Genomic DNA, 16,354 nt, shown 5'->3' with positions numbered 1-16,354 from the left:
TGACCATCTCCGGTATGGGGTTGGTATTGATAACACTGCCCTGAGCTGGTTCGTCTCCTACCTCAAAGATAGGGGTTTCTCTACAAACATAGGCAACTCTTTCTCCTCCCCAGCTAGCCTTTGCTGCGGGGTTCCACAAGGCTCCATCCTAGGCCCCATTCACTTCTCCGTGTATATGCTCCCCTGAGGCCAAGTCATTCAAAGGCACGGCATTTCCTTCCACTGCTCTGCAGACGATACACAACTCTATCTCCCCCTGAAACCCAACAACTAAACTAGAGTAAGTCTGAGGTAATCCTACTCGGCCCCTCGGACTCCATCAAAATGATAGCAGACAGCCTTGGAAGCCTTATCCCATTACTCAAACCTCACGTCAAAAACCGTGGCGTGATATTTGACTCAGCATTGAAATTTGACAAACAAGTCAATGCCGTGGTAAAAGCTAGCTTCTTCCAACTTCAGACAATAGCTAAATTAAAACAATTCCTCCACTTTGACGACCTCGAAAAGATCATCCACGCATTTATCCCCTCCCGCCTAGATTACTGCAACTCCCTTTACACTGGCATCAGCCAATCTTCCCTGTCCGGCCAGCAATTGGTCAAAAACGCCGCAGCGAGACTCCTGACGGGCACCCGAAAAAGGGACCACATCACCCCGATCCTGGCCTCTCTCCACTGGCTCCCTGTGTGGTTCCGTATACATTTCAACTCCTTCTTTATGTATACAAAGCCCTTAACAGGCTTGCCCCCACCTACATCAAAAATCTGCTTACCCACCACACCACCTCCAGGTCCCTCAGATCGGCCGACTTGGGATTACTGACCATCCCGCGGTCTACGCATAAACTCAGGGGCTACCGCGCTTTTGCAGTTGCAGCACCTAGACTATGGAACACCATCCCTCTTCTCATCAGAACTGCCCCCTCCATCAACTCTTTTAAGTCTAGACTTAAAACTTATTTCTACTCTCAAGCCTTTCTTGAGGACCTCTGAGGAAGTACTGTATGTGTGTGTGTGTGTGTATCTATGTATGTATTGTTGATCTATGTACCACTGTTTGTAGCACGTCAGTACCTGCACTAATGTAAAGCACTTTGGTCAACGAGAGTTGCTTTTAAATGTGCTATAGAAATAAAATTGACTTGACTTGACCTGAGAGCAGTATCAAATCAAGGTCCCTGGCAATGTGAGGCAGCAGCTCTACCAGCTGCACCACTGTGCCAGCCTGTAGGACGATTTCAGGACCATATTTTTTAACCTTTGCTCTCTTTTTATTCACATTATTTGAATCCCTTGGCATTGATGTGGTCTCCCATTAATGTACGGTTTCAACTAACTACATAGTCAGCCATGTTCATGTGCTGTACTGTTCTTTGGAATAATTAATCCCAGAACCCCCATCAGCTCCAGCAATTTGTTTTATTTAAACCTTGGTGTAATTATATTTTCACTATACCATACATAAACTTTTTTTTTAAATGATGCGCATTTTATTATTTGCCACACTAATTTGATCATATGATTATTTAAATTAAAGTTCACTTACAAACTGGATGTGCAAGACATGTAATATTAAATAGTAATGGATTCCTGTTTGTGAGCTTTCATCTCTCCACAGGCTAAAGGGAATCCAGTGGATCACAACGCACTCACACAAAATAAGATCAATTGGGCAGTTTGAACTGTTGCCCGGATCCCAGGTGAATGCCCCCAGCATAAGTTAATTGGCCGGGCAGTAGAATTGCGCTTAGGGAAGTGCAAAGAAGCTTGACACGATAAAACTGTGGTTTAATTTGCGGCCATGGTGGCACTGCGGTAGAGTTGCTGCCTTACAGCGCCGGAGACCCTGGTTCCATCCCGGCTGCGGGTGCTGTCTGTACGGAGTTTCTACGTTCTCCCCATGACCGCGTGGGTTTTCTCCAAGATCTTCAGTTTCCTCCCACACTCCAAAGACGTACAGGTTTGTAGGATAATTGGCTTGGTGTATGTGTAAAATTGTCCCTAATGTGTGTAGGATAGTGTCAATGTGTGGGGATCGCTGGTCAATGTGGACTCAGTGGACCGACGGCAATAGACAATAGACAATCGGTGCAAGAGTAAGCCATTCGGCCCTTCGAGCCAGCACTGTCATTCAATGTGATCATGGCTGATCAAGAGCCTGTTTCGGTGTTGTATCTCTAAAACTAATTGTGGGAGTCAGATATGCTCCTGCCCCTGCATTTTGTTTTTCGCAACATCTACCTGACCTCCTGGGCCTGGGGAGAATATAACTGAGTGAATCTTGCCGAGACCACGAGACTCTGATCAGCATGTCACAGGCCAGTCTGGGGTTGGAGCCCTTCCTTCCTTTAAGGTAAATGTAGTCAATCAAGTTTGAAAGGGAAAGTGTGCAATGTCCATACTACCTTTTAATTACACTCATAAGGTCATAAGTGATTGGAGCAGAATTAGGCCATTCGGACCATTAAGTCTACTCCGCCATTCAATCGTGGCTGATCTATCTCTCCCTCCTAACCCCATTCTCTTGCCTTTTCCCCCATAACCCCTAATGCTCCTGCTGTCTGATCTCACCACACAGAGGAAGCCAAAGGCAATGACCATTAGTTGTCTGTAACAGTTGATAGCAAGCTCCAGTATAGGAATTATATAGGGAGAAACCTTTATGCGACACATTTTTATTTACAAATAGAGGCTGCTGCCACAACAACCCTGTACTGTGCAGGCACCTCATTCAATGCCAGGCTTGGGAAGAAGTGAACTTTATTGGTAAAGTGAAAGCAAAATATTTCAAATCCACCAATAAACTGACAATCAAAGAAAGCTTTGTACATTTTGAGATGATTACAAAATTAAAATCATACTTCCGTCAAACATGGGTGGAATTTCCGTTGTACAAACTCAGTGACCAGCAACTCTGTAGGTTTGTTACCACAGAGGAATTTTTTGACAGGGGAGGATTGTGCAGCCAAGCATTGAGGCAGAGAAACAACTTCTATCGCATCTGACAGGAGGTGACAAGGGAGACTGCAGAATCCGAGCAGATACTTAACACTGCACTGGTGTTGGTCTGAGTCATGCATCTCAGAGCTCAGCAAATGCAACACTCACCTGAACCCTTCCAAAGCAAATTGGGAGGAGCAAATGGATGATGTGTTCGTAGATGAGCCTTTTGGAACTAGCAACCACTATTCTCTTACATTTAAGATGGTTATGGATGGAGACAGGGTGGGCCCATGAGTCAAAATTCTAAATTGGGGCAAGGCCAACTTTGAAGATATTAGACAGGAACTCGCTTAGGTTGGTTGGAGCAGGGTGTTTGAAGGGAAAGGAACGTCCAGAATGTGGGATTGTTTGAAAAGTGTGCTGACAAAAGTCCAGGACATGCATGTTCCCGTTAGAGTGGAGGGCAAGGCAGGTGGGTGCAAGCAAACTAGGATGATGAGAGAAATTGAGGCTCTGGTCAAGAATAAGAGGAAGCTATGGGTGAGTATAGGCAGCTGGGATCAAGTATATCCATGAAAGAGTTTCAGAAACTGAGGAGCACGCTAAAAAAGTAAATCAGCAGAACAGAAAGGGGTTAGGGGATAGGGGATAGCTCTGGCAGATAGCATTAAGGATAACCCCAAGAGATTTTATAAGCACATGAACAGTAAAATGGAAACCAGTGAAAGAATGGGGCCCCTCAGGAATCAAAGCAGTCAACTCTGTGTGGAGCCACAGGAAATAGGCAAGGTCCTCAACGAGTATTTCTCTGTTTTTACCGTTGAGACATACATGAGGACCAATGAACTTGAGGCAGTCAAGTGTTTTGAGGTCAGTCAGTATTACATTTGAGAAAGTGCTGAAGGACCTTAAGCATATGATGGTAGACAAATCTCCCGGTCTGATCAGATATATCCAAGGACATTGTGGGAAGCTAGAGGGGAAAAAATTGGTTTTATGAAAAGAAGCAATTATAGTGGAAAGTTGCTTTTTGGATTGGAGGCCTGTGACCAGTGGTTTTGGTGCTGGGCCCATTGCTGTTTGTCATCTAATCAATGATTTAGATGAGAAAGTACATGATATGAATAGCAAGTTGCCAATGATGCAAAAGTGGGTGGTATTGCAGATAGATGTCAAAAATTGCAGCAGGATCTTGATCGGTTGGGCAGGTGCGAGTTTAATACAGAGAAGTGCGAGGTATTGCATTTTGGGAAGACCTTCATGGTAAATGGTAGGGCTCTGGGTAGTGTTGTACAGCAGGGGGATCGAGAAATGCAGGTACATAGTTCCTTGGAAGTGGCAAGGTAGAGAGGGTGGTGAAGAAAGCAATTGGCACATTGGCCTTCATCAGTCAGAGTACCGAGCATAGAGATTGGGAGGTCACGTTCCAGTTGCACAAGATATTGATGATGTCACGTTTAGAGTATTGTGGTCATCCTATTATTGGAAAGATGTTGTTAAACTGGAAGTGGGAAGTGCAGAGAAGATTTACAAGGATGTTGCCAGGACTCAAGGGCCTGAGTTATAGGGAGAGGTTGAGCAGGCTGGGACTTTATTCCTTGGAGCGCAGGAGGATGAAGGGTGATCTTATTGAGGTGTATAAGATCATGAATAGATCAGGGTAAATGCACAGTCTTTTGCTCGAAGTAGGGAAATCAAGAAGTAGAGGATATAGGTTTCAAGTGAGGGGGCAAAGATTTAATAGGAACTTGAGAGGCAACGTTTTTTTTAAAACACACTAAGGGTGGTAGGCATATGGAATGAGCTGCCTGAGGAGGTTGTTGAGGAAGTACTATCCCAACGTTTTAAAACACATTTGGACAGGTACATGGATAAGATAGGTTTAGAGGGATTTGGGCCAAAGAGACATGTGTAGATGGGGCATATGGGCTAGTGTGGGCAAGTTGGGCCAAAAGGCCTGTTTCCACACTGTGCGACTCTAACACACTAGCACCCCCCTCTTCACATCCAACCTTGGGATGATTCATTGCTGAATTTGCAGCAAGGATCACAGCACAGTAACTCACTGCGATTGATGCATCCTCCCAGACAGGGCCGGTGCTAGGAATTGCGGGGCCCAATTAGAAAATTGATGGCGGGGCCCCTACTCTAGAAAAGTAAAAATTTATGTATGTTTATATTTCGTGTAGTATGCTCGTCTTTAACCAAAAAAAACATTAAATGCTTGATATACTAAAATTTTGAAAAACTATATGAAAGTGTCACACATCTAATAAAATGAGCGGCACTTTGAAAGATTGAATGTGTGTGTGTGTGTGTGTGTGTTTGTGTGTGTTTATGAGTGTATGCGATTGTGTCTCTGTGTCTGTGTGACTGAGTGTGTGTGTTTGTGTGTATGCGTCTGTGTGTGTGCGTGCATGGCCGGCCTTAGGGGGTTTAAACGGTTTAGAGATGTTTAGAGGGCTTCAGATGGGTTCAGGTGTGTTTACAATTGTTTAGAGGGGAATAGAGGGAAATAGGGTGGCTAGAGGGGGTTTAGAGGTGTTCAGAGGGTCCCAGAGGGGTTTAGAGACGTTATAAGCCCCCCGTGAGAAATTGTAATTCTCTGAAATTGAAGATAGACATAAAGCTGGAGTAACTCAGCAGACAGGCAGCGCAGCGACTCTGGAGAGAAGACCATTCTTCAGACCGAACTGAACTCGCGTCGGTGAGAGTACTTGTGATTGTCTAAAGAAGGGTCTCGACCAGAAACACAACCCTCTCCCCAGAGCCGCTGCCCGTCCCGCTGAGCCACCTTCAACTTCAGAGCCAAACAAAAAACACAGTGCTGGAGGAACTCAGCGGGCCAGGCGAATGCCTCACCAGCTGAGTTTCTCCAGCATTTTTGTCTACCGCTAAACATCAATGATTCCGGGAATGCTGAGGGGACAGGGTGATAGAGAGGGAGTAGGAGAGCTAGAGAGAGACGAGACGGGGAGCGGGAGAGAGAGCGCGAGAGAAAGAGGGAGGGAGGAAGTGAGCAAAAGACAGAGAGACACAACGTGGGTCGGTAGGTGAATGACTAACCTGCACACCAGGAAGAAGCCCCTTCTCGCGGTCTGGGGTCCTCACTCATGATGGTGAGTTAAATGAAATTCTCAACGTGTCATCGATCTACATTCCTCAGTAAATGTAATTGTGTTTTAAACAAGTATTAATGACGCCGCGTGAATTTTATTTAAAGGAACACGGCGTCATTAATACTTGTTCAAAATACTATAACATTTACTGAGGAATGTGGATAGATGCAGATTCATGACATCGCATAACAAGGTGTTAACTACTTACCGTTAAGAAGTGCTAACAGCACTAGTTAACAAATCGTTTGTGTATGATGGCCGTGCAGCGGTTGTTATGCATGTTCGTTTAAAAAAATCCGGATGGCGAATTTAAAAAAATCTTTATTTAACAAAGATAATTCGTATTTCCGTACGAAATACTGAACATTAGTGCGGGGCCCCCATTAGGCGCGGGGCCCAATTGGGGGCAATCGGTTAAATCGGCTTAACGCCGGCCCTGCTCCCAGACAATGTGTAATGACTCCTTTTACTGCTGATTCCGCTATAACTCACATTCCCAGGACTGCATCCTAAGCACTATGCGAGAGACTATGTTTGAACACTCTGATGAAGCACAATTTACCTGTCCAATAATGATCACACAGCAGAATAGTATGAAAGGCACTAACTGATACACAGGAAGAGGCAGACTATGGTAATCATGCCGTGCAACACTTATAGATGAATCTCAAGTTGTTGTGGACCATAATGTCTGTTCTCAGTTGTTATTGATAAACATATCAAGCAGTAGCAGCAGTACAATATATTCCACTGAGACTAAATTTTGGAACTGGAGTATAACTTACTCCATCATGGAAAGATGCCATTGAACTGAAAAAAATTGCAGAGATGTTTTATTAAGGGAGGAGGGTGCCCCCATTTGCATTTTTCAGCTTGAAATTGTGCAATATGGTGCATACTGTAGCGAGTCTTATAACTTACACTTGAATGCAATATATGTGCTTTAAATTGGATTGGAGCATTTTTGAAAGGGGGGAGGCTGTGTGATCACTGATCACTGGCCTTGGGGGTACCCGGTGAGGGAGTGGAGCAACCGAGTGGGGAGAGGGTGTGGAAGAATGGTAGGAACTTTTTGAAATTTGATGTATTAAAATCATGTTTTAGTGCACTGTAGAAGTATGATTTCAATGTTTTTTGTATGAAGTATTTTTAAGAGGTAACTTTTTAAGGGGTAACGTTATCCACACAAAGGGTGATGGGTGTATGGAACAAGCTGCCAGAGGAGGTAGTTGAGGCAGGGACCATCCCAACATTTAAGAAAAAGTTAGACTGATACATGGATAGGACAGGTTTGGAGGTATGGACCAAAAGCAGGTAGCATAGCTGGGACATGTTGGCGGGTGTGGGCAAGTTGCGCCGAAGGGCCTGTTTTCACACTGTGGCACTCTATGACTATATTATACCTCCACCATGCATGAATGCTTCAAAATCAAGTGATCGAGTTTTATTGCCATATACTCAAACATAGAAACATAGAAAATAGGTGCAGGAATAGGCCATTCGGCCCTTCAAGCCAGCACTGCCATTCAATATGATCATGGCTATTCATCTAAAATCAGTACCTCTTTCCTGTTTATTCCCCATATCCCTTGATGTCGTTAGCCCCAAGAACTAAATGGAACTCTCTCTTGAAAACATCCAGTGAATTGGCCTGCACTGCCTTCTGTGGCAGTGAATTCCACAGATTCACAACTCTCTACGTGAAGAAAGTTTGTCCTCATCTCAGTCCTAACTGCCCCCCCCCCCCTTTATTCTTAAACTGTGACCCATGGTTCTGAACGCCCCCAACATCGGGAACATTTTTCCTGCAGTTACAGTAAGTGAAAATCTAGCAGGCAAGCAGGATGCTTTCTCCAACCACCCCCATTTGAAGTCCACTACCATCCACCGTTTCTACCCAGTGCTTGGTACTTACTTCCAGCAGCCACTGGTTGTCCTCCAGGTTGCACCGAGCCGCAGCCTGATCCATGCCGGTCACCTGGGCAAATTCGACACAGAGACTCTCTCTCTCTCCCCCCTCAACCCCTCTCTCTCTCTCCCCCTCTATCTCTCCCCTCTCTCTCTCTCCTCTCTGTCTCTCCTCTCACCCCCTCTCTCTCCCCTTCCCTCTTCTCTCTCTCCCCCACCTTACTTTTCCCCCTCTCTCTTGTCCCCTCTCTCTCCTCTCCCTTCTCTCTCTCTCCCCTCTCTCTCCCACTCTTTCTTCTCTCTCTCCCCTCTCTCTCCCCATCGCTTCCCCCAACCTCTTTCTCCCTCCCTCTCTATCTCCCCCTGTCTCTCCCTCTCCACACTCTCCCCTCTCTTTCCCCTCTCTCTCTGTCTCTCCTCTCACCTCTCTCTTCCCCCTCTCTCCTCCTCTCTTCCCCATTTCTCCCTCCTCCCTCACTCTTCCCCTTGCCCTCTCTCCTCTCTTTCTCCTCTGTCTATCTCTTTTTCTTTGCCCCCCTATCTCTCTTTCCCCCTCTCCCCTCTCTCCCTTTTACCACCCCTCTCTCTTCACCTTCTCTCTCCCAAACTTACAAAATTCTTAAGGGGTTGGACAGGCTAGATGCAGGAAGATTGCTCCCGATGTTGGGGAAGTCCAGGACAAGGGGTCACAGCTTAAGGATAAGGGGGAAATCCTTTAAAACCGAAATGAGGAGAACTTTTTTCACACAGAGAGTGGTGAATCTCTGGAACTCTCTGCCACTGAGGGTAGTCGAGGCCAGTTCATTGGCTATATTTAAGAGGGAGTTAGATGTGGCCCTTGTGGCTAAGGGGATCAGAGGGTATGGAGAGAAGGCAGGTACGGGATACTGAGTTGGATGATCAGCCATGATCATATTGAATGGCGGTGCAGGCTCGAAGGGCCGAATGACCTACTCCTGCACCTAATTTCTATGTTTCTATGTTTCTATTCTCTCCTACCCTCTCCTCCCTCTCCACCCTCTTTCTTCCCTCTCACCCCTCTCTCACTCCCCCCCCCCCTCTCCCACCTCACTCTCCCCTCCCTCTCCCTCTTCTCTCTCTCCATTCACTCGCCCTCTGTCTCTCCCCTCTCTCTCCTCTCACCCCCCTCTCTCTCTCCCCACTGTCTCCCTCCTCGCTCTCTCTCTCCACCTCCCTTTGAGAGTCTAGTCTGTCCCTTCAGCACAGAGTCTCTCGCGGCAGCGGCAGCGGAGCTTCCAACGCCTCCGACGTCCGGGACTTGCACTGTCCGGAGTGCTCCATGGCCAGAGCTGCAGCGAGCGACACGCCGGCCCCGGCAAACACTCGTCCGTCCCGGCTCCCCGCATCTGTTTCGGCCGCGGACCATGCAGTTTATCCGAGTTTTGAAATTTTCGTTGATCACAAAATTTCTCACCACTGAGCGTGAGAAATTTCTGATGAGCGTGAGATTTTGCTTGAGGGCGTGAGTCTCACGCTCAAAGCATGAGAGTTGGCAGCCCTGCCACTGCCATTTCCAAAGTTTGACTAATGTCGAGGGACAGCAGGTCAGATTTGGTTGGAGATTGGTATTTGGCTCAGACACGTGGGTGAATGTTATTTGCTACATTTGTGTCCATTCTTAAGTGCATAAGGCAACAGACTGGCTCATTCTTTTGAGAAACAGCGATTCTACCCAGTCCTTTCTTATCAAAAGCATTTTGTAGAGAAGAGAAATGCTTGTTTTTATTACATCACACCAAAATAAAAAATAAAAAATGTAGGAATCTGAAGTAAAATAAAAATATTCCGAAAATGAGCAGCATCTATCGAACACCTATATAACTGGGGAAAGTAGATCAAAATAGGTTGTTTTAGGTTGCAGGGAACTTGATCAGAAGAATGGGCAAAGGAAATATCTGTCATAGGCAAGGCCAGGATTGCTGGGGTGGGGGTGGGGGGAGGAAATGTATGGAACACAAAGTGTTCTCAAACTCAGCAGGTCAGGCAGCACCCCTGGAGGACTTGGATAGGCAACGGTTCGGATTGGGATCCAACTTCAGTTTGTGGGTACAATTGGTATAACAGAGACAGTTAGAAAGAAGGTGATCATGCTTCTTTGCTGTGTTGCTAATGGCAGGGGTGAGGGACAATGCTATTGCCAATGGCAGGCTGTACTAATAGAGAGAAACACTGGACCCACACCACAGATAGACGGCTTACAGCAGAAATAACCAGTTTTGTTACAGATAAAGTGACTTCCCTCAAGTTGAATAATTCAGTATCGAGTCCAGAAGGCCACAATATGCCCAGAGGGCAAGATGAGATGTTGTATATTTTCACTTGCTCGTACAAACATCAATGATTCATGATCCTACTTCAGTCAATTATCATAACTGGTTTTCATTCTTGGCTAACCTTCTTTCAGGCCATTTAACAGTTTATTCAAGCCCAGTTGATTAACAATGTTCAATAGAAAATGTGAAAATCTGAGGCTTAGTTTTTGATAATCTCCTTTTCTACCGATGTTTTAGATAGTGCCTGGAATTGATGAAAATGCTACGAGAAGAATATTAATGTCTCCAACTGTTTGAAACATAATATTAACTGCTCAGTAGATCATTATATTCTTTTCACTTGCACTTGATCATCATTTTGCTCCCTTTCTATAGACCAAAGGCCGCACTCTCATATCTTTCTCCCAGATACTCGTTTCAAATGGACTCCAGTTCACAAACATCCCCTCACATATGTCAACAATACTGTTGGTCCAAAAACTCGACAATATGCCAGGCTGTCGTATAAAATGATCAGCATTAACCCAAGCTACAAGATCGCCGAGAAATAAATCATTATTCATCCAAAATATCCGTCAAGTTTATGCAAACATTATCACAATCATTATGATTTATAATGACCACAATTTAAAAAAGTTATGACATTGTTCATTACACGACTCCATAATCTTATCAGACTCATTTAAAATATATAGAGGTCTAAATTTATAATGCCAAGTGACCATGTAAAAAGCTCAGATGACAGCTCCAAATCCAGAGAACAGCATGTAACATATAAAGTACTTTCACATTCCCACCTAGCAAATGATACGCTTTGGTTTATATGTAAACTTAAAGAACAATTCCTTACCTGGCTGCACTAGGCATGACTTCTGCTCCCTCTTATGTTTAATATGGTGAGTATTCCACTCAGTTCCAGAGTTATTTTTCTTTCCGCCCTCTTCTTCATTCACCGTAGGAATCGTTAAGACAATATTGGCCAACTTTGAAGGAGATTTAACCGGGGATACCGACTGGCTGCTTGGACATCCAGTATCGTCTGATCAAGAAAACCAACAAAGAACATGGTGATGTTCAAGAACATTGCAAGCAGATAACGGAAGATTTTTTTCTAAATTGACATTATAACACTGTTTTTAACGCACCCTATCTAGAAGTGACATCAAAATTAAGAGAGCTCAAATTGTTTGCTCGGTGTTTTACTGCCTTCCCAGCATGTCCCAAGGTTGATGTTCTCTTTCAAGGTCAAGATGGATTTTCAATCCGAACCCTGGCGAAAGGCATGGGGTTGGAGGTATCAGGTCTGGCACTATGGTGGCTTCCCCAATGAGAGAACTCCCTGGGACCTAATCTGGGATGCACCACAACCCAGAGGCCGCCGAGCAAATGGTATGTTTCTGTTACTTTGAGTGTTTCAGATACCACCAACATTGCCATCCAGCCTCCACCACCAGCAACCACTATATGGCTCCATTGCCTGCTGCAAGTTCTTACACCTTGGGGGTCAGGATTTTAATCTGTCGAAATGACAGCAGTTTTTAGTTGCGTGAGATTCAGCTATAAAGACAACTAGGGCTTCTGTGGAACCTCTGCCGAGATTGTTTCCACACACGTTTCCTTGACAACTGACACTATTAGTTTCCCTTTTTTTTGAGAGATAACATCTTAATGTTGGGAGTTGTTGCCAATGTCCACTTATTCCCAGGTTCTCAACTTTATTTTAAAGTTTAGAATTTCTAATTGGAAACAAGGAAATGGCAGAACAGTTAAACATGTACTTTGGTTCTGTCTTCACTAAGGAAGGCACAAACAATCTGCCAGAAATACTAGGGGATCTAGTGGGAGGGAGGAACTGAAGGGAATCCACATTAGTCAGGAAATGGTGTTAGGTAAACTGTTGGGACTGAAGGCAGATAAATCCCCAGGGCCTGATGGTCTGCATCCCAGAGTACTCAAGAAGGTGGCCCTAGATATCGTGGATGCATTGGTGATCATTTAAAAATATTCTCTAGACTCTGGATCAGTTCCTGTGGACTGGAGGGTAGCCAATGTAACCCCACTTTTTTAAGAAAGGAGGGAGAGAGAAAACAGGGAATGAAAGACCACTTAGCCTTACATCGATAGTGGGGAAGATACTTGAGTCGATTATTAAAGATGTTAAAGCTGTGACAGGATCGGTGGATGGCACGGATTTATGAAGGGGAGATCATGCTTGACTAATCTTCTGGAATTTTTTTTCAGGATATAACAAGTTGAATGGATAAGGAAGAGCCAGTGGATATGGTGTATCTGGACTTTCAAAAAGCCTTCGACAAGGTCCCACACAAGAGATTAGTGTGCAAAATTAGAGCACATGGTATTGAGGGTAGGGTATTGACATGGATAGAGAACTGGTTGACAGACAGGAAACAGAGAGTAGGAATTAACCGGTCATTTTCAGAATGGCAAGCAGTGACAGGTTGGGTGCCGCAAGGCTCGGTACTGGGACCCGTTATTTACAATATATATTTATCGATTTAGATGAGGGAATTAAATGTGATATCTCCAAGTTTGCAGATGATACACAGCTGGGTGGCAGTTTGAGCTGCGATGAGGATGCTATGACGCTGCAAGGTGACTTGGATAGGTTGGGTGAGTGGACAGATGCAGTATAATGTGGATAAATGTGAGATTATCCACTTTAGTGCCAAGAACAGGAAGGCAGATTATTATCTGAATGGTGTCAGATTAGGAAAAGGGGAGGTGCAGAGACCTGGGTGTGCTTGTACATCAGTCTCTGAAAGTGAGCATGCAGGTACGGCAGGCAGTAAAGAAAGCTAATGGCATGTTGGGCCTTCATTGCGAGAGGATTTAAGTTTAGGTGCAAGGAGGTCCTACTGTAGTTGTACAGGGCCCTGGTGAGACCACACCTGGAGTATTGTGTGCAATTTTAGTCTCCTAATTTGAGGAAGGATATTATTGCTATTGAGGGAGTACAGCGTAGGTTCACCAGGTTAATTCCCGGGATGGCGGGACTGACATATGATGAAAAAATGGGTCGACTGGACTTGTATACACTGGAATTTAAAAGGATGAGAGGGTATCTTATAGAAACATATTAAATTCTTAAAGGATTGGACAGCCTAGATGCAGGAAAAATGTTCCCGATTGGGATCACAGTTTAAGAATAAGGGGTAGGCCATTTAGGATTGAGATGAGGAAGAACTTCTTCACCCCGAGTTGTGAATCTGTGGAATTCTCTGCCACAGAAGGTAGTGGAGGCCAGTTCACTGGATGTTTTCAAGAGAGAGTTAGATTTAGCTCTTCGAGCTAAAGGAATCAAGGGATACGGGGTAAAAGCAGGAACAGGGTACTGGTTTTAGATGATCAGCCATGATCATATTGAATGGCGGTGCTGGCTCGAAGGGCCGAATGGCCTACTCCAACACCTACTTTTCTATGTTTCTAAACGCCCATCAACCACTCAAAAGTAAGCCAGCAAATTCACTGCAGGAATATACTGTTATACACTTGGAACATTAGATTTGCAATGCATCTTTAATGCCTCCATGAATGAATCAAAACAATGTTTGGAAGAGTCTATTTTGGAGTGCGCAGAATGCACATGCAGTATTTGAATTGAACTGCTGTAAAAAAGCAGCAGCTTTGTTCTTTCATCACCTGAGTCTCACTCTATCTTCTCATGTGTAAACAGCTGAACAATTGGGTTCAGAAATGATGCAATTAAATTTCTAGTTGAAAAACAAGGAGCAAATATTTTATTGTTTTTTAGACTGCCGCCATGCAGGTTCTCCCAGCCTTATTCGCCAAGCAGTGCTGGAACTAGAAATCCAATATTGTGACTGTTATGCTCATTTTATCCAATTCGATTGTATATTCACTGATTAAACTTGACAAAATTCCACAAAACCTATGACAAAAGTATCAAGTAATATTTGGCTTGTGAATTTTTGAGGTTTGGCAACTGGGTCTTAAAGTATTAGGCTATTATGAGAAGCTAAATATCAAAAGATTAACAATGTCCTGAACTAGACTTGAAGGCAGCAGGTCCGTAAACACCAACGCGAGGCTGGCCGTCTTCGAGCTGTGGCAACGTTCGGGCAGCGGCACGACTCGGCGCTCCGGTGAGGGCGGACGGCGCGGGGCTGAGACACTCCTGTGTGGGCGGCCCGGCTACCGGCTGGAAGGCGCTCCCGTGTGGGCGGCCTGGGTCCCGGCTGGAGGGCGCTCCCGTGTGGGCGGCGCGGTGCGGGGCTGAGAAGCTCTCGTGTGGGCGGCCCGGTGTGGGGCGGAGACGGTGCTCCGGTGGCTGAGGCGGCGGCGACCTGAATCCGGGGCTCGGCCGCGGGCCAGTTGACGACATCGTCGGGAGCTCGCAGGTCACAGGCTGGTGCCTGTTTTCCGGAGCTCCCGTGGCAATAGCTGCGTCCACTGGACTGGAGGGCGGCAGCTTCGACCACCCCCGGGCCGCGGAGCTTGAACCGCGGGACTGACTTACCATCGCCCGGTGGGGTATCGCCTCAGCGCAGAGGGAGAAGAGGAGGGAAGAGACAGTAACTCTAAGACTTTTGCCTCCATCACAGAGGAGGTGCTTGGTGAACTCACTGTGGTGGATGTTAATTTGTGTTTATTGTGTGTTGTTATTATTACATGTATGGCTGCAGGCAACAACATTTCGTTCAGACCGAAAGGTCTGAATGACAAATAAAGGATTCAATTCAATTCAATACCAGAAGGGTGGACAAGGTGACACAGTAGAGAAAGTAATTAGCAAAATGGGAGATGAGCAATGTTTATCTAGATGGCAAGTTGTTGCAAAATGGAAGTCACTGTTTAGAAGCTTGGAGGAAGTAGAATGTATTTCAAAATAAAACTGAAATTTCAATAAGCACAATGGGAAAAGTGTCACTGAATTATGAGGAAAAGCAGAGGAATATGATTAAATCAACAGTGGAAGAACTGACACAGACATGACACCAACAGCTCCATGCCATGTCATGTGACTTTCGGCCTCTATTTCCTTATTGTCTCACACTAATGTAAACATAAGGTATGTATACATTGTCTCATGCTATTGTATGACAGTCAGCTAATAAGCTAAAGAAACACTAAATTATACAAGAATATATCACCAATGTTACAGACTGCTGAATTTAATTCAAATATACTAAATGCTTCTTGAAATAGTTATATTTGCAGAGGTGAGCAATATAGTAGCTTCCTCAAGTTTCTGTGCAGAGTCAAATTATAATAAGACAATTCCTTTCATTTTGTTTATCAGTGTTTTTTTATAAAGTTCTTTAACACTGGAATAATTCATATATAAAGAATGAAGCCAAATTAGTAAACATTTATGTACAATGGGACCCTGTTTTAATTGATGACATAACTGTTACTTTGCATATTTTTCTTATCACATAAAACTGAGGTTTATTTAAAACATCTTAAATCTTTTTCTTTAATGAGGAAGCTGATCCACAAATAACAGAATTAAAACCTTGAGCTGTGGGAATCTGAAAAAGCTGTAGATAGTGAGAGATATCAGTTAGACAAAACATCAGGAGACTGGTACATACATGGGAACACTATAGCAGCGGCTCATGGTAGTACTGGGTAAATATAATATTAATCTCAGAAATGATCCACTGCACTGTTTTCTCATCTGCATTAAAATCTTCCGTATATTCAAAACCATTTATATAAACTATATCCTAATTTCAAAAAATAATAATTGATCTACAAATTGGTGTAGAACAGTTCTCAATCAGTTAAAAAGTGAATGTTGTATTTAGCACCAGCCTCATGGTTAACTATATTGCAGCGAGTTGATGCTATCAGATAAAAACGATGAATCCATCCCCATCATGTTTTGGAAGTGTGAAGAATTATCTCCGTATGCCTAAGAGGCAAGACAGCAAGAGAGACAGGCCTGGTTAACATTGAAAAATGAGTACTGGTGGAGGAATAGGCAGGCAAGCAAGGTAAGAACTTAAGAAATAGAAGCAGGTGTAGGCCTTTCGTTACTTCATACTTGCTCAGCCATTCAATAAGATCACAGCTGATCTGTTAACTCTCTCACACTAAGCTC

General features: G+C 44.5%; 1 protein-coding gene across 4 annotated transcripts in view; it reads right to left on the bottom strand.

Annotated features, from left to right (window-relative positions):
* Nucleotides 1-16,354, bottom strand: part of sybu (syntabulin) — an 83,155-nt gene that overhangs the window by 43,234 nt on the left and 23,567 nt on the right. For all 4 annotated transcript variants that reach the window (XM_033020032.1, XM_033020035.1, XM_033020033.1 and 1 more), the window contains one exon: nucleotides 11,117-11,305. In XM_033020032.1, the coding sequence (XP_032875923.1) occupies nucleotides 11,117-11,305 (189 nt within the window). The remainder of the gene's footprint in view (nucleotides 1-11,116; nucleotides 11,306-16,354) is intronic.

This window comes from Amblyraja radiata, chromosome 4, assembly GCF_010909765.2.
Source record: "Amblyraja radiata isolate CabotCenter1 chromosome 4, sAmbRad1.1.pri, whole genome shotgun sequence".
NCBI lineage: Eukaryota > Metazoa > Chordata > Chondrichthyes > Rajiformes > Rajidae > Amblyraja > Amblyraja radiata.
This window is presented reverse-complemented; position numbering and strand designations above follow the sequence as displayed.